A 21,607-nucleotide genomic window follows, 5' to 3' on the forward strand; every position below is an offset into this window, starting at 1 on the left:
TACAAGAAAACAAATCTTTACACACAATAAAATACATCCTAAACACAAAGTAAGGGTATAATATACTCTGCAGCATGACATTGTCTTTATTGTATTTCTCAGCTGTAGCTCTTCCATTCAGAAATGAGAAACCATCTTTTCAATAAATTGTTATTCGCTCCCTTTTTTTTTTTTTTACCAGCTTAGGGATGGTTTGAAAAAAGCTTAATTATACAGTTGTTAGGAAATTAAATTTTCATTTATACATACTTTAAGTGTTTACAAAGCACTCAAAATTGCAGCTTATGTGTATGACTTCTGAAATAAAATGACACTTTTAACAATAGTTTTGTTCTTTAAAAATTTTCTACATACATGCACATGATCAAAACAATCTTTTCTTGTTTGGGAAATTTCCTAAGCATAGTAAGAAAAAAAAATGGACAACTATAGCAATATTTCAATGTTAAGATGACTAGGTGCCACCTACTGTTTGACTCCTGTAACTACTAACCTTACAAATTAAAAACTGCTATTAAAACCCAGGTCCTAAAACCTGCATTTTGTAAATGCTTTTTTGTTGATATGTTTATAGTGGCAAAATAAGGTTATGAAAGAACATAAGTGATATCAAAATTAGTACAAAAATAGCCACATGCTACTTAAATATGAAAAACTGACCTAATCATTTTTTAATTCAAATGCAGATTTCTGTCTCTTTTAAATTGTATCAAAATCTCAAGGGAACATCTAAGTAACTGGAATATACAGAAAGTCAATGTACGGTCAACAGGCTAGTCAAAGTTAGGGCTTAATCATGATCCATAATGAATGTATGGTAAATGGTTTATTTGGAACATTCATTTACTAACTGGAAGTGGTCAAAGTAGGAAAGGCAGTAATGCATTTTTCTCCTCTTCTTAAAAAATAGTAGATGTAGTCTTTTACCTATAAGCTCCAATACATCAAAAGAACAAAGGGGGCTTAACATTTCATGTAAGAGAATTCGGCATTACCGGTTTTTCAAGAAATACCTTAGAAACAAATCAGTCTGCCTTAACAAATTGCACTCATGCTAATAAATTTTAATCTTCTTTAACAGGTCACAGCCAAAATCCAAATTGTTGGAACAATCCTCAGAGAAATTGGAATGTAAAATGTTGAATTCAATTTAGATCTGGAAGGGAAAAGAACATCAGATCAAATGAAAGAATTCTTATATTCCAGAAGTCTACCACATAAGGGAGCCCTGCACCCCCTAAGGATATCTTTGAAGAGGAAATTCTCTACACCAGGTTTTTCTCAATTATAGTTTGTTGCCAGTAAATCTTTACAACTTCCTTCAGAATGTTATGCTATACAAGATGTTTTTAAAAAAAATTTTTTTAAATGTGTATTTATTTTTGATACAGAGTGTGAGCAGGGTAGGGACAGAGAGAGAGACAGAATGTGAAGCAGGCTCCAGGCTCTGAGCTGTCAGCACCGAGCCCGACGTGGGGCTCGAACCCACAAACTGCGAGATCATGACCTGAGTTAAGTCAGATGCTTAACCAACTGAGCCACCCAGGCACCCCGTATACAAAATATTTTTAATAATATTCTTAATAAAGTTTAGTGTCTCTCTTTTGTGCTGGTGATGAGAGATTTTTTTTATTCTGGGGGGGAGCAGATATGCAGGAGTACTATTTCTTTCTTTTAATGTTTATTTGAGAGACAGCGTGAGCGGGGAAGGGGCAGAGAGAGAGAGAGGGAAACACAGAATCTGAAGCAGGCTCCAGGCTCTGAGCTGTCAGTGCAGAGCCTGAGGCGGGGCTTGAACCTACAAACCATGGGATCATGACCTGAGATGAAGTCAGGAGCTTAAAAGACTCAGCCACCCAGGCACCCCTAGGAATGTTATTTCTTTAAGAAAGGTACAAGTGTGACAGCAAATTCTCTCAATCTGGTTATAGGAAAGAAGGCTAGCATACCTATATACCATCTGGAGAAATGTCTTGAAAAATAGGGTTCTCAGGTGATAAAAAAGGCAACCCTTGCCTTTGCAAATGTTCAGGGAAACTCCAATTCCTTTAGTATCCACTGTCTTTAGCATCTCTTTCCCTGCCGGACTACAGAGTCCAGTTCCAAGGAATCACTGGCATAGATTCAGAAATTTTTTTCTTAGAAAGTCTTAACCTTGTTTACTAGATCCTCATCCTAACACCTCTGTGTATGTGGTTTCATATTCAAATGTGTTCTCTGCTTAGGTTAATTTCCAAAAATGCCTTCTACCCCAGCTCTAAAAATGTTTATATCACCCCTTAATTTACAACACAATTCCATGTCAGGTTCTTGTATATAATCATTAAATAATAATATCAATAAATCAATAATAATCATTAAGTAATAAATAATATAATAATTAAATCTACTATCAAAGTATCATTAACAATTTAGTCACTAGAATTCTCTGGCTCAGGATCTCCAAAGGGAAGAACATTGAAAAAAAGTATGATGTATTTATATAAAAATTCATAAACACATATACACATTGAAAATATGTACTCAAATTTTAATTCACCACGAGCATTCGTAATGGTCTGAAGACGCATCAAAATATAAGATAGATTGATGGACAAATAAAGATAAGAGATATGGGATAAATCAACTATAGGAAAATGTTAATTACAGAATCTTGCTAGTGGGTACCACTTGTGATGCCTAACTCAGACTTCCCCAAGACCAGCCTTTGTAGTTCTGAAAGGCTCTGGTAATTCTGTTGCAGTCTTAGTCAGCAACTAACTTTTACTGTTAGCAAAACAGTACATTCTCCTCAAATAAACCAACTCCAAACCAAGAGTTTGCCAACAGTGCATATCCAATGGATAAAATAGTGTACTGACAAATGGTCTCAATTTTAACAAGATTTTTAATATATGTTGTAATTCCAATGCTTCATATCAAGCTGTTCAAACAAGACTCTTCTTTTAACGTACTAGTATTTCAATTGAGTAGGCATGTTTCTTTGAGAAGATCTTGTATTTCTTTCAACTGTCTCCTAAATTTCATAATAGCTATCTCTTTAAACACTCAAACAAGTTATGACTGCAATGCCTAGCATTCAGGTTGCCAAAGAAGATATTGATCTTTTCTGGAAGAAATGGTGAAAAAGATTGTAAGAATCCTCAAAGTATAAACAGTTTGACTAACTGTCTGATAAATAATGAACATTTTAATTCATGGACAAATCTTGAAATATATCCTAAGTATTCAACATTCTTAGATTAAACAAAGATAGGACAAAGAGCTAGTTTCTCTGTAGATAATTCAGAAACAAAAGTTGAAAAATGTAAGGTGCATCTACTTACATCATCAATGTCTTCATCATCGTCTCCAATGTCATCGAACTGAATCTCGTCATCATCTCCAGGACCAAATGTATCCGTTTCATTGATTTTAGCTAAAGAAACAATAACAAATGCACTCATATAACCAAGATGATATTAAAATGAGTAACTGTCCACTAAAAGAAGTGGTCTGCTGGGGTGCCTAGGTGGCTCAGTCAGTTGAGCGTCCAACTTCGGCTCAGGTCATGATCTCACACAGCTTGTGGGTTTGAGTCCCACATCGGGCTCTGTGCTGACAGCTCAGAGCCTGGAGCGTGCTTTGGATTGTGTGTCTCCCTCTCTCTCTCTGCCCCTCCCCTGCTCATGCTCTGTCTCTCTCTCCCAAAAATAAATAAACACTAAAAAAAATTAAAAAAAAAAAAAAAACAGGAAAAAGAAGTGGTCTGTTGAATTATGAAAAGAGACTCTTAGGAGTCCACCTTAAATTTTAAGTTTTGTTATAAGAAAGATCCTCCTAACTTCTACCTAACAGCCCTACTATATAGAATTTTATACAACAAAATCTCAAGGTCACTGCTAAGCCAAGATGGAAAGTATGAGTTCTAATTTTGTTTGCAGATTTTTTTTTTTAAGTCAGCTTTATGCCCAGTGCGGAGCCCAATGCAGGGCTCGAACTCACGCCTGTGAGACCAAGACCTAAGCCAAGATTAAGAGTTGGACACTCAGCCAACTGAGCCACCTAGGCACCTCTAACAAAGGTATTTTTAATTCAGGGGCACCTGTGTGGCGCAGTCAGTTAAGCATCCGGCTCTTGATTTCAGCTCAAGTCATACTGTCACAGTTTATGAGATCGAGCCCACAGAGGGCTCCATGCTGACAGTGCGGAGCCTGCTTGGGTTTCTCTCTTCCCCTCCCCTGCTTGCTCATCCACTCTCTCAAAAATAAGCAAATGTTAAAAAAAAAAAATCCAATTCAGGGGCACTTGGGTGGCTCAGTGAGTAAGCGTCTGACTCAATTTCAGCTGAGCTCATGATCTCATGGTTTGTGAACTCAAGTCCCATGTCAGATTCTCTCTCTCCTCCTCTCTGCCCCTCCTGTTTTCTTTCTCAAAATAAATGTTAAAATTTCTTTTCTAATTTAATACTTGACAAATGTATTAGTTTCAAGTGCACAACATAGTTGATTTGACAATTATATACACTATGGTATGCTCACCACGACAAGTATAGTTATGTTCTGTCACCAAAGTTATTACATAATTGACTATATTCCCTATGCTACTTTTCATCTTACTTTAGAACTAGAAGTTTGTACTTCTTAATCCTCTTCACCTATTTCGCCTATTCCCCCAACCCCCCAGCAACCACTAGTTTGTTCTCTATATTTAGGAGTCTGTTTCCCTTGTTTGTTCATTTAATTTTCACATTCCAACGCTGCACAAAAGTTCCTTTTTCTCCCCATCTTCGCCAACACTTGTTATTTCGTCTTTTTGATACTAGCCACCCTGACTGGTATAAGGGGATATCTCACTGTGGTTTTGATTTGCATTTCCCTGATGATAAGTGATGCTGAGCATCCTTTCATGTCTATTGGCCATTTGTACGTCTTCTGTGTAAAGTGTTTATTCAGAAAAAAAAAGTTATTGAAGAAATAAAGTGTTTATTCAGTCCCTCTGCCCATTTTTAATGGATTATTTGGGGGGTGTTTGGGGTGTTAAATGGTAGAAGTTCTTTATGTATTTTGGATATTAACCCTTCATCAGACGTATCATTTGCAAGTATCTTCTCCCATTCAATAGGTTGTTTCTTTGTTTTGTTGGTTTCCATTGCCGTGCAAAGCTTTTTAGTTTGATGTAGCCCTGACTATTTATTTTACAAAGGTATTTTTAGTAAGGCAGGCTTCAGTCACACAAATTCTAAAGCCATTACAACTTACAACTATGCTTCAAAAAAAAGGTCAGAGCACAGGCTAACAATTTACCACTCACCAAACAGATTCACCAATCAGAAAATTTAGTCAAATCATGATTACCCCTAAGCAAGAAAATGAACCAGGACATGCTAGTCCTATTCCCAGACATACTAGATTGAAAATGTCAAGTATAGAATTTCAGCAGAATTTTCATGCTTAAGTAAAATCATATTGTTTTTCTAATAATCTCCAACAGAGATAAAACAAACACAAAAAACAACACACAACGAAACAAAAACACCAAGTGAAAAATGTAGCCTTACAATATAGTATGTAAAGTACACTGCCCCTTTGGTGGGGCTATGAGGGACTTATTTTTGTTCAAGTTTCCCACATGAGAATGCGTAACTTTTTATTGGTGACAATGTTGGTTTTAAAAAATCCAATGGAATCCTATGATACCTAGGATAAGAACTGAAAACTGACTTTGTAAAAATCAACAACAGTAGCTAATTACAATCACTGCTTCGTATTTAAAGTAGATGAATACTAACAATCTCTTGAGAAGGTTATTGTGAAATAAATACTGTAACAGTATTATTCTTTGGATTGGTATTATGCAAACGTTCAGAGTTTATAAAGTCTACACCAGGAGTGTAGTTATTAGGGATATAAGTTACTTTTTTTCTTAATGTATCCAGTATTATGAAGTATAAGCATGCATACTTAAATCATGCAAGCACTGAAGTAATATGCAAAATCCACAAAATTCTAACAAAATTTCTTCACCTAGTAACACCAAATACTAACACCATATGACAGGTTAATAAAACAACTCAGACATTACCATGCTCTGGAAGCTCGCCATACGCCTTTAGACTTCTAGCTTCATCTGCATTGTATTTTAAGATTACATCAGCTTTATTATCCTGAAAGAGACAAGTAACTTTTAGAACTGATTATGCCAAAATATTATTTCATAAATTACTTTCAAACTGGATAAAAAATTAAATCTCACATCTTTATAAACTTTTTTCACATTTCAGTTTCCTCCTCCCCAGTGTACTTGTTGTGAAGAGCACAGGATCATGTATGGAATTGCTGAATGACTATATTATTAATTATACTGGAATTAAAATTTTAATTAAGTATTAAAACAAAAATATAAAATAATACTTTTCTCCTACCCTCTAAAAAACATGCAGAACTGTGCCAACCCAATCTTTTTACAGGATGATTAAACAGGCTAATTAAAACACTGAGACTGTTGTAATGACCTAAGGAAATTGACATACCTTTCCTTGAATCAATGGTTCTTAGAATATGAACTGATTAGAATCTCCAGTGGAGCTTTTACATCTCCAGAAAACAGATTAGTAGATGTGGAATGAAGCTCAAGAATTTGTATTTTCTAAAGCTCTTCAAGTGTTTCTGATGCAAATATATCAACACCTGCGGGGGACAAGCTTAGGAATCCCCCGGGCTTACACCAATGGGTTAATAAGGCATAAAGAAATACAAAGTCAATAAAATGCTCACACCCGAGTTTGGGTAAACCAGATTGGCACTCCAAGAATAGGGGGGGTGCAAAGGTCCACAAAACAGGGAGGGGGTGCTGAGCCCCCCAAAATAGAAAGAGGCAAAGGCCTGAAATAGAAACGGTGCAAAGGTGCCCAATACATAGGAATAACAAGATATTTAGGGTGAAAGCACCCCAAATTTAGTACTATAGCAGAAAACTGCTTTCATAGGAGAATAGGGCCAGGTTAGGTAAATTGGTGAATTGAACTGTGGAGAGCTGCACCTCAGGCAAAGCAGCCCAGAGCTGAGATGGTTAACAAAAAGAAAAGGTGTCTTGTTAACCCTGAGGTTATTCCCCTTCCGTCTCATCCCCTAGGCCAGCAAAGATAAACAGGTGCGGAGGCGCCTCCTGTCTGCTGTTAACAACCATCTACCCATCTGCCCTGTGCCTGGATTTTGTTTTGTATTGACCCCAAACCCCAAACATTGTATATCTTCAAAATCCCCTTTCCCCCTCACGTCAAGTTAATGTTCCTAGTTTCTTTGTCTCCTTGTACATGCCCATCACGTTTGCAAGCCTTATGATCTAAATAAATATGGGGCAAGGACCCTTATTTGGGGCTCTTGTCTTTTTCGTGGACATTAGCCATCTCGTTTTAATCCTGCGTCTGCTCTTTTGCTAGTCTAAAAGAGAACTTTAGACCTAGAGTCCACGACAAACACCTACTGCCTTAGAATGTTCACACTTTCCCATTTGAAAAGAATCTTAGTTAAGGAAAAAGTGTTCAAGTTTATTATTTCAACTTCTAAAAGTTCTTTGAACCTAAAAGTAGGTCCAAATGGCTACAAAAATGATCAGTGATGCAAGGGCAGTGTGATTCAAACCAGCACTTCTTCAGCTGTGTATAGAAGCTCAGAGGGAAATTGTTAAAAGGCATATTCTGATTTAGGAGGACTGGGGTGGGGTCCAAAACCCTGCATTTCTAACAAGTTCCCAAAAGCCACTGATGCTACTGGTTCCCCGACCACCCTTTTAAGTGGCAGGAGCAGACAGGTGGCTTGTGGGAGATTAAGAATCAGAAAAGTTGGTCTTGACTGTCATTTTATAGTCAGAATGTTACATCTTTCTGAACCTTGGTTTCCTCATCTGTCAAAGAGAGAATTATTCTTCCTACTTCTGGGGTTATTTTAAAATCAAAAGAAAATGGACATTAAAATGGTATTAACTGGGGTGCTTGGGTGGCTCAGTTGGATAAGTGTCTCTTGATTTCGGCTCAGGTTGAGATCTCACAGTTTGTGGGATCGAGCCCCATATTAGGTTCTGTGCTAATAGCGCACAGCCTACTTGGGATTCTCTTTCTGCCCCTTCCCTGCTAGCATGCACATGTGCTCTCTCGCTCTCAAAACAAATAAACATTAAAAAAATTTTTTTAAATATGTAAAAAAAATAAAATGGTATTAATTAAAGCAGGATTTTCCAACCTCAGCACTATTGATATTTTAGGCTGGATAATGCTTTGTTGTAGGGGCTGTTCTGTGCAATGGAGGATGTTTAGCATCACCCCTGGTCTCTATCTACTATATGCCAAGAGTACTGTCTCCCTCCCCCTGGCCAGCAAGTTGTAACAAGAAATGTCTCCAGGCAGTGCCAAATGTTCCCCGGAGGAAACAAATTCACTCACGGTTGAGAACCACTGATTTATAATAAAGATTTTAATTCTTTATTCTGGAATATATATTTTAAAAAATTAAAGTACGATCAAGGTTATAAGAATAGAAACATCACTCACAACATGATTAAATACATGGTGATGAGTTCTAACAGGTGGAAACCAAATGGATTGCACAGACCCACAATGAGCAGTCTCCAGGTTGAGATCATGAAGGGCAACTATCATTTTCTCTCCTAAGTGCTCATCCAAATTTAGAGCACACACTTCTATCATAGTTTGTACTGTAATTACTTGTGTGCCTTATTCTCTTCACTACCAAGCCATAAGTATTTTTGGGGATGGGAGTTTGACTCATTCAGCTATATATACTACAGCAGCAGTTTCCATATTTTGATTTCAGTATGTACGCATTAAAAAAAAAAAAGAAAGAAAGAAAGAAAAGAAAAACTGGCATGTGAGGCCCACCCTAATATTACATTTTTACTTTAACAAATAAGAACACGAACAACACCACAACTATATAACATCATTCATTCCAATAAAGGGAACTTTTTAAATATCAAAAAGGGAAAAAGGACCATTTATAGCTTGATGGAAAATTCACACTGCCTATTATTTTTTCCACAGTGAAAATGTGGACTCCAGAGACTGGCCATTTGGGAACCATGATGACTAGTGTACTAGGCACAATATTGAAAACATAACTAGCCCTTAAGAAATGTTTGTCAACACAACAGTCAAGAGCATGAAGAGGTGGAACTGGGCAAAAACAGTCATGACTTAAGTTCTAAGAATTAATGGCTCATAAATACAATCAAGTGAATGATGAAAAAAATTATTATTATTTTTTACCTGGTAGTCTCGGAGACCAACCAATATAATGTCTGAGGTATTTATCCAAACCTAAGAAAGAAAAGTCACTGTATGTTACATTTAAAAATATAGAATCAAAGCAACACTCGGTCAGTCTTTCCATAAAATACTATTCACCCAACTGTGGGTGAAGTACCTAGATTCAGAATTAGGAAAAAAAAAAAAATCCAAAAAACTTTATTAAGCAGGTGAGCATGTTTCAAATCTGGAATTTGGAATGTTAAAACACACACACACACACACACACACACACACACACACACACAGAATGATCTTATTTAACTAAATGAGTTCATTAATTCCAGAAGAATGATTAGAAATTTAGTAATTTGTAATAGTGAATTACTCCAGGTGGTTAGTTATCTATCCATTATATGTGAGAATATAAAGTTAGAAATGTGCTTTTTTCTCCTTCCCTCCCTTCCTTCCACCAGCCCACATACACAAAGCTGGCAAACCTCCTTAAAATAACCCATAAAATCAGAGTCAGAGGGACTTTTACCCAACTTGACTAATAAATTGGCCTTAACACCCACTATGATGGGAAATTAATCATTACTTTCCAAGGAAGCCCATCCAGCATCACAATTCCAGAAATTTAGTATCACCATAACACTTAATGTAATTCATATTGAAATTTTCTTAACATGTTTTACAAAGATTTCCCCCACCCTCAAATCAGAATCCATACATGGGCCACCTACCCCATTTAACCATTAGGTCTCTTTAATCTCCATTCAACTGGAATAGTTCTCACCCTCAGCCCTCTTGCCTCTGCTGCCCATTTCCCCCAACTTTAAGGTCACTAACCTTGTAGTAAGGGTCTGGACATTTGTTTTACAGTCTCCCTTAATTTGGATTTGATGATTGATTCTTCATGACTAGGTTCAGGTTAAACATTTTGGGCCTAACAACATAGGTGACGTAAATGCGTCTTTAAATGGAATCCGTATAAAGTTATCATCATGGAGTTTGCTGTTTTGATTTATCATAGTATATCACTGTTCTACTGAAATCTTTGAGTAATTTACAAAAATGAGGTCCTTGACCCATAAAAACTATAGAGCCATTTCCCCCCATTAATCATAATTTTAAAGTAAAACAAATCTCCACACCTACCTTTTTCCTCAATTTCCCTCTGATGTGACATAACCTCTTTACACCATCAAAACACATGGCTTCTAATCGTCCATTTCCCAACATTTTGATTACTTGAGCATATTCTTGGGGGAGAGAAAAGAAAAGTGTATGGGATACTGTTGAACTTTTCATACAACAGCAACTTAAAAATCCACATAAAATGGATGAGAACACAGGGGCACCTGGGTGGCTCAGTCGGTTGAGCATCCGACTTTGGCTTAGGTCATGATCTCACAGTCCGTGGGTTCAAGCTCCGTGTTGGGCACTGTGTTAACAAAGCCTGGAGCCTGCTTTGGATTCTGGGTCTCCCTCCCTCTCTGCCCCTCCCCTGCTCCCGTTTTGTCTCTCTCTCAAAAATAAATAAAACATTAAAAAAATTAAAAAAAAATTGACTAGAACACATAGGTATATTGGTTAGGAATAAATGTGTAGTAAAATAAATACAAGGGAGTGATAAACCAACCCAATGGCAGAACCAGAATCTAGATTCCATAATGCCATTTCTATGGTAAACTGTCTTTACTATCAGAAATGCTTTAATTATCTACTGATTTTGGGTAAGTAGAATGACTCTGGTCTTCTAAACTGTATGCTTTACTTTTTAAAGTTTTATTTATTTAAATAATCTCTACATCCCACATGGGCCTCAAACTCATGACCAAAATCAAGAGTCACAGGTTCTTTGGACTGAGCCAGCCAGGCACCCCTTAACTGTATGCTTTACTTTTGGAGATCAAGGTGGCGTGTCCCAAAATGTACATCACACCCCATCAATCTCTCACACTAGGATCCTCTCCCAATTTTGGATCTCCTTTCCCTCAAAACCTTCAGAAGCTAATCCCAACATAATTTTTGGTATATGTGACACATAAAAAGTAGCTTTAACGTTAGTAATGTCTTTGTGAAATTAGATTTCATTATTAGGGATTATTCTAAAGTTTTTGTGAAGCCAGAAAGATACTTAGGCAAAATGCCAAACTTTTAATCAAACCTTCCCAAAAGGAAACCCAGGAAGTCATGCAGTTTTACTGCCACTTGGAAAACTGAGGGGATGATGAGCATTCATTAGCTTGCAAAGGGGCCTTGACTAGGGGGCAAGGGAGGGTATTGCTTCAGAACCTTGAGATTACTCAAGTTGTGCATAAGACTGACTCCTACAGAGAATATCCACTGATTTGTAAATACACTGAGACTTAACTTTGAAAGGCTCAACTGTGGGGCTGACACGCTGAAGTCAGTTGCTCAGACTACAGTGAACCTAGAGCCTCAACATGGTAGGCCAACTCAAAGGCAGTCTGTCTTCCAAAGTGGGGAAAATGAAAAAGCGATGGTCACAGTAAAATCAACTATTAATGCAGGGAAGAATCAGAAAGGCTAAGAAACTGAAATGTCTTTTAGCCATAATATGTGTTTCATTTTTAGTGGCTTATATATACACAGCCATGAACAAATTCATCAAAGTTCTATAAAAGGATAATCGAATAAAGTTCTTTGTTAAAATATGCTGGAAATTATTGCAATAACTAGACAACTTCAAAAATAGATTACATACTACGTATATAATGTATTCATGCTAAATTATCTGAGCGTGATAATTCTATTGTGATTATGTAAGAGAATATACTTAAACACAATAAGGTAAAAGTATCATGAAGCCTGCAACTAACTTTAAAATGGTTCAGGAAATATACACACATGAAGGGTTTAAGGGAGTTCATTGCATTAATACTGCAATTTTTCCGAAGCAGCTTTTGAAGTTGCTCAAGGGTTGTGGGGCACCTGGGTGGCTCAGTCGGTTAAGCATCTGACTCTTGATTTTGGCTCAGGTAATGATGTCATGGTTTGTGATACTGAGCCCTGCATGGGGCTCTGAACTGACAACACGGAGCCTACTTGGGATTCTCTCTTTTCCCTCTCTCTGCCCCTCCCCTGGCTCATGCTTTCTCCTCTCTCTCAAAATAAATAAACATTAAAAAAAAAAAAAAAAAAAAAAGAAAGAAAGAAATTGCTCAAAAATATGGGAAACCAGTGTTATGTATCTTAGTTTGGAAAGGTCAATTGTTTGGTTTTATTGTATTCTGTTTTCTGAAATTATATGCTAATAGTACTGGAGAAATGAGGCCAAAGCCTCTAACTCATCCCTTAAAAATCCACTGTCCGATGAAAATACTATGTAGCACCATTTACTGGGTGGCCCAGTCAGTTAAGTGTCTGACTCTTGATCTCAGGGTTGTGAATTTAAGCTCCGCGTTGGGACTCCATGCTGGGAATGGAGCCTACTTAAGAAAAAAAAAAATCTATGAAATCATGGAATTGTTAACTATAGCTTTTGAGGCTTAGTTCTTTTTGAACTGTACAATTCTTTATTAGTTATGAATATTCATGCAAAACAATGAAACCTAGAGGTTTATAAAAATGCTACCAATAGGGGTGCCTGGGTGGCTCAGTCTGTTGAGTGTCGGACTTCGGCTCAGGTCATGATCTCACAGCTTGTGAGTTCAAGTTCCGCGTCAGGCTCTGTGCTGACAGCTCGGAGCCTGGAGCCTCCTTTGGATTCTGTGTCTCCCTCTCTCTCTGCCCCTAACCCACTCGCATTCTGTCTCTGTCTCTCTCAAAAATAAATAAACATTAAAAAAAAAATTTTTTTTTTCAAAATGCCACCAATCAACACACTGAGCATACCAAGAATTGATTACTAAAAGAAGGGCTCTAGAGAGGTGGGGGGGGTGGTGGTGAGAAATGGAGGACAAAGAGGAACACATGATTTTATTGCTCAGGATTACAAAGTTTTATCTTTTATGTTTAGAAACTGAAAATTCCCTATTTTAAAAAAGAAAACTATTACTAAAAAAAACCCCTCACTTATAGAAACGCTTACCCTGTCCATCTTCTTTAAACACCAGCTCTCTCTTTTCAGATTCATTCTCATTCTTACCTCTGCGTCTATTTTTACCTCCTTTACCTAATGGTTTTAAAGAAAGAAAAAGACATTAATTATTTGCAAAATAGGAAAGAAACTAAATGACTCACAACACGCTTTTAAAAAATCACTTACATTTAAAAATTCACTTAATGTGATCACACAATCATATTAAATTTACAATCTCCGATCATACTAAACACACACATAGCATTACTCCCCTACCCTTCTTGGAAATTCCTTTTGGGTTATTTCTGTCATAAACTACAAACTGCAAGCAGATATTATATAAAAGTACAAAGATCCCTGAGGACATCTGCATTCAATGACCAAAATTCCTAGATCATAATGACCACTGGTTGAGCACACTGCTCAATGAACCCCTCCCACAGGTGCCCACAAAGGCCAGGGTGGGAGATATTATAATGAGTTACTGATAGATTTCTAAATAAATAAATAAATAAATAAATAGTCCCCCACCCCTTTTACCAGACTCCCCCACGAAAGGTCTGAGTTCAATTAGGATGACTGGAGGTGAGGGGGTCAAGTTACAGCTCCTGGAATGGGATATACAGATTTTGTTGTGGAGGGAGAACAACTCTGGCTACCTTCAGAATTTGAATTCTACCTTATAGCTGTAGCAAAGATTCAATGAGCCAAGTATTTGAAGTTAAAAAAGCAAGTTACTACTGCCTGAACTTGGAAGCAACCAAGATGTCCTTCAGTAGGCAAATGGATAAACTGTGGTACATCTACACAATGGAATGTTTTCAGGGCAGTGAAATTATTATTCTGTATGATAGTGTAATGGTGGATACATGTCACTATACATATGCCAAAACTCACGCAATATACAGCATAAGGAATGAACCTTAATGTTAATGTAATCTATGGACTTGGCTGGGCTGGTTGGGAGAAATCAAAGGCCAGATCCTACTAATACATATACTGGCTCATGTTAACAACATGCTGGGGGGGAATATGAGAATTCTACTTTCTGTTCATTTCTCTACAAATGTAAAACTGCTCTAAAAACAAAGTCCATTAAAAAACAGGGGCATCTGGGTGGCTCAGTCAGTTGAGCATCAACTCTTGATTTTGGCTCAGGTCATGATACCACTGATGAGGGAAACAAAGGCAAGAAAAATGTAGTTTATTTAAAAAAAAATTTTTTTAACGTTTATTTATTTTTGAGACAGAGACAGAGCATGAACGGGGGAGGGTCAGAGAGAGAGGGAGACACAGAATCGGAAGCAGGCTCCAGGCTCTGGGCCATCATCAGCCCAGAGCCCGACGCGGGGCTCGAACTCACGGACCGTGAGATCGTGACCTGAGCTGAAGTCGGACGCACAACCGACTGAGCCACCCAGGCGCCCCAGAAAAATGTAGTTTAAATTAAATCCCCTTACAGCTTACAGCCCACTCTGATAGATACCAGAGACCTGCAGCATGTAACATTCCACAAGGAGTTTATGGCTGCCTTAATGTCGATAAATGTTTACATGATATGAAACACCCAAAGCAACTGGAGCGCCTGAATGGCTCAGTTGAGCGTCTGATTAAGCATCCAACTTCGGCTCAGATCATGATCTCCAGGTTCATAGGTTAAAGCCCCACATAGGGCTCTGTGCAAACAGCTCAGAGACTGAGCCTGCTTCGAATTCTGTGTCTTCCTCTCTCTCTGCCCCTTCCCAAGTCACACTCTGTCTTTCTCTCTCAAAAATAAACATTAAGAAAAAAAAAAAAAAAACCCAAAACTAAATGCAACCTTATCTTGACAATAGCTAAATCTTCAGGGTTCTATAAGACTCTGCTTTCAGCATACAGAAATTCCTTAGAAACTATCTCTATCCCCCCGCCCACTGCCTCCACAAACTTAAAAAGTGTATCATCAGTCGCTCCTCACAATCCCAGCACAGCTCTTTCTGCCCACGGATCCTGTCCCCCGTGTTATAATAAAATCACCTTTTTGCACAAAGACATCTGAAGAATTCTTTCTTAGCCTTTTGCTCATGAACCCCACTTCAAATTTCATCACTAAGGTTGTGGGATCGTGCTGAGCATGAAGCCTGCTTAAGATTCTCTCTTCTCTGCCCCTCTCCCTTGCTTTCAAGCAAGCGCACTCTCTAAAACAGGGATGAAATCAGCAAAATCCAGACAGTGGGGGCAAAGGAAGACAATCTGTTTTCCTCACTAGATACCTTATGGGGGAGAGGGGGGAGAATCAGATAGATGGGGAACTTAAAGATTTTTTAACAGACTTAAAATACATTATCTACCAATAGCAAGGTGTAGACCAAATCTGGATCCTGATTTGGTGTGGATGGTGCTGGTGCAAGTTTAGTTGTGAATTGTGTCTGGAGCCAGGAGGTAACTACCTAAATGTATATTATACTAGTATACTTTTGTACATATGAATATATTCAAAATTCTTCAAAATGTAAATTTAAAAATGAATACAAGGTGAAGAAGAGTAGAAGGCTACCACTGGTGTAAAAAAAGAAAAATGCATATTCCTATTTGCTTGTATATACATAAAATACTTCTGGAAAGGCATATGCAAAAAACTTAACAATGACCACCTGTGAGAACTGTTTGGCAACAGGACATGTTCTAGAAAGAGACTGCACTTTTCACATTTTGAAATTTGAATTGCGAATGTATTTACTATTCAAAAATTAAAAAAAAAAATAGTTCAACCAAAAGCAAAGGTATATGATACTTTAGGTGGGAAAACTGGTAAAAGGTTACTGTCCTTATTACAGGTACCAAGAAGCAGGCCTAACCTAGCCATAAAGAAGAGACAAACAGGAACAATTATTTCTGAGATGGAAACAAGAGAATTATGACCAGATGTAGAGGGAGGGAAAAGCAAAGGATGAATGGAGCTTTCACAAAAAACTTCTCAGGATCTCAGACTACATAAAATGAGGGAGTTAGAACAGAAGATGTAAACACCTCCACCTTGCTTCTACCGTTTAGAATTCTAGATTCTTCTATCTCCTGATATCCTTAAAAAAAACCCGTAATTCTCCCTCTCCCTTTGTTTTCATACTTTCAATGATAATACCGATCATTTCCCGACTCTCTTTTTTTCTTAGAGGGCCACTTGCACTATTTTAAAAGTTTATATATTTTGAGAGAGAGAGAAAGAGACAATCCCAAGCAGGCTCCATGGGGCTCACCTGGGGCTCAAACCCATGAACTGTGAGATCATGACCTGAGCAGAAATCAAGAGTCGGATGCTAAACCAACTGAGCCACCCAGGTGCACCACCACTTGCACTATTCTGGATCTTTGCCAGCCCCCACCCCACATTATGCCTATTCCTCTGGAGCTTCATTAATTCCAAAGTCCCACCATCTGCTAACCCACTTTCTAAGGAAATTAAATTTTCTCTTACCTATCACTTCTATGCTAATTTTGTATCTCAGCCCTCTACTTCAACTAAGCATTGGTTTCATATTTACAATGGGTCCAGTGAATGGGCTACTGTCATCTCAAGCTCAAGATTTTATTCAAAACTCATTTTTTCTTTACAAAGCTGGTCCTTAATCAACACTCCCGTTTCTGTTAGTGGTAACATGATCACCTTATGGAACATAAATCTCTCAACCTATAAACAAGCCAGCCTACCTCTCAATACTTCCCTTCCACTATCTTATACTTCAATCCAAGCAGATTTCTCACTGTCCCAGTAACTTACCCTTAAGTTACTATGCCCAAACTATGCCTATGAGACAGGTACTATTTTGTCTTTATTTCACAAGAGATGATAGTCTTCGAAAGGTTAAGTGACTTATCCAAGGCGATATCACATGAAGTGAGATCTGGGATTTGAAGTGAGCAGTATGTCCCCACTTAACTATACTCTTAACCACTATATGATAAAGTCACCCATTTACTTGTCATAATCACCCTATGAAGTAATAACATTTATCCCCAGTTTACCAGGGAGTTCACTGAAGATCAGACAATTAACTCATTTATTATTTCAGGGTGTGTGGGTGAAGAGACTCAAACCTGATATTTTTGTTCCTGACCCTCATATTAGGGTCTCTCTCCACAGCATTTTGTTCCCATTCCAGAACCTACTAAACCACATTGATGGCCATTTTCAAAAGGTAGGAGAAAGGCTGTAAGTGGTAGTGATACTAAAGAACTCATGGAAAGAACCTGGAAGCAGCAAAAGGTTCATAGTCCAAACAAAATAATGAATGTGCACCTGGCCACTGCAAAGACAGACACATTAACTTCTAGAATCCAGTGCACTTAATGAGTCCTAGGGGCAGTCTCATAATGCTTTGTGCTATTGTCAGGTGAACCTCTATATCCTGACCCACCCAGACTCCTTAGAGTTCAGTATGTGAGGCATTCTTCAGGGAAACCCAAACTGCTTTCCTAGGAAGAGTAAAGTTATCTCTGGCTTCAAGCCATTAATCATTCAAGCCAGATCTTCAAACTAGAGTGAAAGCTCCTTTAGGGCAAGGATCTTACTGGCTTTGTTTACTGAGTTATTATATACAGAGCTGGGCAATTCTTTGAATGAATCCGTCAAGGGTAGTCTATACATTCCTAAAGGAGGGGCAATTTTAAAATTAAAGGCAGTAACTTCCTCAAAGTGTGGGAGCACCTTACCCCAAATGGTCGTCATGAGTGGACCAAAGGATACCCTTTTTTTCTGAGGTAATAAGCTAAAAGAATCTAGAGGATTCTAGAGGAAATAACCTGGTAACAATCAGTCCAAAGCAAAACTCATTCAACACACAGTTCATGGCAATTTATATCCTTGTGAAATCACCACCAAGATTGTATTCAGAAGACTTCTGGCTCTTCCAATAAAGAAAAACAAACAAACAAAAAAAACCCCATGAATTTATTTCTACATTAGTAAACCTCATCTTATAAAATCCAGGGGTCTTAGAAAGCACTGTTCCTCTAAGGTAACAGATTGGTTTTACATGTAATGGAATGATAAACACCAAATTCAGAAAGGCGGTTACCTCCAGAAACAGGAAGACAGGGGAAGAGACAAAGGGTTTTAACTGATCCTGTGTTTTAATTTCTCAAGTTCAGAATAATGGATTCCCAGGTGTTCACTATATTGTTATATTTTTCGTACGCTTCAAATATTATTTATAAAGAATGATCTATTGCTTGCCAATTCATCAGAACTAACCATACCCTGATCACTCCCCTCTCTATTTTACTGCCATGTAATGGAATACAACTTTAAAGGAGGCTAGTGAATTAGATGTGATTTAATGTATAAGTTTAATGCAGAAGTCCTGTTCCCGTAGAACCTATTATTATTCATCCGAGAGTGAAGTCAACAAAAGGTGACTTAATCCAACAAGTATTTATTGAGCATCTACTAAGTGTCAAGTGCTAGCAATTCCATGTGATTAAGACAGATACCATTACTGTCTATTATAGCTTACAATCTAGTGAGGGAATTGGAAGCCTCCTCACTAGAAATAAAAGGGAGAATAAGATACTTACTGAGGTGATCCAATTACCATCTAAGAGGAAATAAGACATTAGGTTACCCCAGAAAAATTAACAGTAAAATGCTACAAAAAGGGTATGCAAGCTACATTTTGAGATAACCACACCAAATCTTGCACAGAGCTGCAAGCAAGTACCCCAAGGGATAAAATGAGTAGCCACAGAGACAAAGAGGAAATCAGGTAGAATCCCTGGAGCCGTCTGTGAAGTAGAAAAGAGAACAGAAGTAGGCCTGGGTCTAGGCAAGGGTCTGAAGGATTAATAACCAAAGGAAACTTCCCGTGGGTTGTGTAATACGCTCCTCTCCTGAGGGAAACACAATGATTTCCCTGTTTCTACTGGCACAATTTCCTTGGAGAAATTATAAAGATACTTAAAAAGACAGAAGTCTCCTGAAGTCTAAAAAAGGGGAAAATTTCTTTAAGACTCTTCCGCTTTTAGGTAGATTAGGCCTTCCATTTTGGAAATTCCAAATAAACATCTTCAAGACTGATAATTTGTGGACGTTTAGCCTCAGAATGGAGAAAACTTAAAGGTCTTTACTCCTAATACAATATATACAAGATCTGAAGCAAAAATAAGAAAACCTGGTTAAATATGAAAGTGTTCCAAAAAAAAAAAAAAAAGTAAACGCCGTAAAGGGATGGGGAAGAGTAAATCTCTAGACATGAACCCTAAATATGTAAATACGCATTAAGGTTTCATTCACTGTGAAAAAGGGAGAGGGAGTAGTCTCAAAAACACTCAACTATTCATTAAGAAACCCATGCAGGAGTACCTGATCACTAAAGCAGGCATTACTCTTTCAAAGTTAAGAACTGCTTTCAGGGCTTAACTCTCGTTGCCCAGGAAGGCCAAAGGCTCCCATTTGTGAAACCCTGGCCGCCCGGGAGAGGTCTCCCCACGGGTCCATAAAGCACCGCGGTCAGTCTGGCGCGAATCGGGAGCAAAAGCCCACATTCTCCCGCAGGAGGCCCTACAAAAATGGCGTCGGCTCCACCCCAATGTGACCAAACTGGTACACAAGAGTAACTTCTCAGCTCCTTTCCCAAGCCCCAAACCGCGTGTGGATCGTCCAGCCGCCTGCAGGCAGAGAGGAGTGTAAGGTCACTGCGGCCTGGGCAATACGGGGCGCCGCGGACAGGACCGGGCCGACCGGAGTCGTGGTCCCGGGGTCCAAGGCAGCATTACCTTTATTCTTGGGCATGGCGGTGACGGCGGCCTCCCGGCGTTTCCGACTCCTATCCGAGTGGTGGTGGTGGTGGTGGTGGCGGCGGCAGCAGCGACTCTTCCGAGAGGCCCCAAGGGCGACGCGTGAGACCGCGCGGTACCAAACAGGCAAGCTAGGCCGGGTCGCGTGCGCGGGAGAGTCTCGAAACCGACTTCTTCCGAGATCCGCCTGCGCCCACGCTCAGCCGCAGCAAATGGCGTCGCGACTGCTTGCGTCACTTTTCCCCGCCTCCCAACGCCGGCTGGCCCGCCCCCACCTCTCCGGCCCTTTGGCGCAGGCGTGGCCGACTGACCCCCCCCCCCCCCCCATTGTTAGGGCGGAGGGTGACGCGCTTTTGAAGCTTTCGCGGTAGTTCGCAGAAACACGCAGGGGGCGGGGCCATGAGCGGGGAGGAGAAGGAGTCACGGAAGGAGTGGGCGGGGCCCAGGCGTCATAGTAAAGGACGGATTCAGTTAGCGCCCGCTGCTGGCTGACATCAGACCTCCCTGCTGCTTTGTGACAAACCCGTGTCTCTGGGTTTGAGCTGCTGACTCATTAACTAATCTCACAGCTAGTTTTAACTTGGCCCTTTCACCCGCCCGACCAGGTCTGGGGCCTGAGGGGAAGGGCAAGGCTTTCCTGTCATTCCCATTACCCAGGCATAATATCTGCATGACACTTGTTATTACTTTATAAATATCTGTCTTCCCTACCTCACTGTAGGCAGAGACATCTGTTGCTTACTATTCCCACCAGTTAGCAGAATGTCTGCCACACACTGGGTGCTCAATATACACAAGAAGGGAGGGAGGGGAGAAGACAAACTCAGTGTTATGGGCTGAAATGTGCCCTCCCAAATTTCATATGTTGAATTCTTAGCCCCTAACACCTCAGAATGTGACTATTTGGAAGTAGGGTCTTTAAAGAGGTAATTAAGTTGAAATAAATTCATTAAGGTGGGCCCGAATGCAATATTGACTGGTGTCTGTATAAGAAAAGGAAATTAGGGGCACCTGGGTGGTCTGGCTATTCATGGGTTCAAGCTCTGAGCTGACACTGGGGAGCCTGCTTGGGATTCTTTCTCTCTCTCTCTCTCTCTCAAAATAAATAAATAAACTTAAAAAAAAAGAAGAGGAGGAGGAGATTAGGACACAGGCACAGAGGGGAACACCATGTGAACGAGAAGGTCAACAAGCCAAGGAGAGGAGCCTCAGAAGAAACCAAAAGTGCAGACCTCTTCATCTCAGACATCTAGCCTCTAACACTGTGAGAAAATAAGTTTTTGCTGTTTAAGGCATATTCAGTTTGTGGTATTTTGTTATAGTAATCCCAACCAACTAATACAGCTGACTATGCAGGACATATAGCTTCACTATAAAGTAAACTTATTTTAGGGGCACCTGGGTGGCTCAGTCGGTTAAGTATCTGACTCTTGATTCTGGCCCAGGTCATGAGCTTGAGCCCCACATCGGGCTCTGTGTGCTGACTGTGGACAGCCTGCTTAGGATTCTCTCTCTCTCCTTCTCTCTGGCTGCCCACCCCCCCT

General features: G+C 39.2%; 1 protein-coding gene across 1 annotated transcript; it reads right to left on the minus strand.

Annotated features, from left to right (window-relative positions):
• Positions 1-680: 680 nt before the first annotated feature.
• On the minus strand, positions 681-20,301 carry EIF1AX (eukaryotic translation initiation factor 1A X-linked). The gene is made up of 7 exons (XM_015085033.3): positions 20,043-20,301; positions 13,302-13,385; positions 10,403-10,506; positions 9,263-9,313; positions 6,064-6,145; positions 3,327-3,418; positions 681-1,156 (listed from the first exon to the last, which is right to left on the minus strand). The coding sequence occupies exons 1-7, from the start codon at positions 20,056-20,058 to the stop codon at positions 1,151-1,153; spliced, it is 435 nt and encodes a 144-aa protein (XP_014940519.1). The 5' UTR covers positions 20,059-20,301; the 3' UTR covers positions 681-1,150.
• Between the last annotated feature and the right edge of the window lie 1,306 nt (positions 20,302-21,607).

Source organism: Acinonyx jubatus, chromosome X, assembly GCF_027475565.1.
Source record: "Acinonyx jubatus isolate Ajub_Pintada_27869175 chromosome X, VMU_Ajub_asm_v1.0, whole genome shotgun sequence".
In the NCBI taxonomy this organism is placed as follows: Eukaryota; Metazoa; Chordata; class Mammalia; order Carnivora; family Felidae; genus Acinonyx; species Acinonyx jubatus.

What these genes read in the sequence shown, in the direction of transcription:
- EIF1AX (XM_015085033.3), bottom strand. An exon ending in TTGGTCTCCGAGACTACCAG is followed by an intron (nt 6,146 to 9,262) that starts GTAAAAAATAAT and finishes TGTCTCTTTCAG; the next exon opens with GATAATAAAGCTGATGTAAT. An exon ending in TGGCGAGCTTCCAGAGCATG is followed by an intron (nt 3,419 to 6,063) that starts GTAATGTCTGAG and finishes TTGTTTCTTTAG; the next exon opens with CTAAAATCAATGAAACGGAT.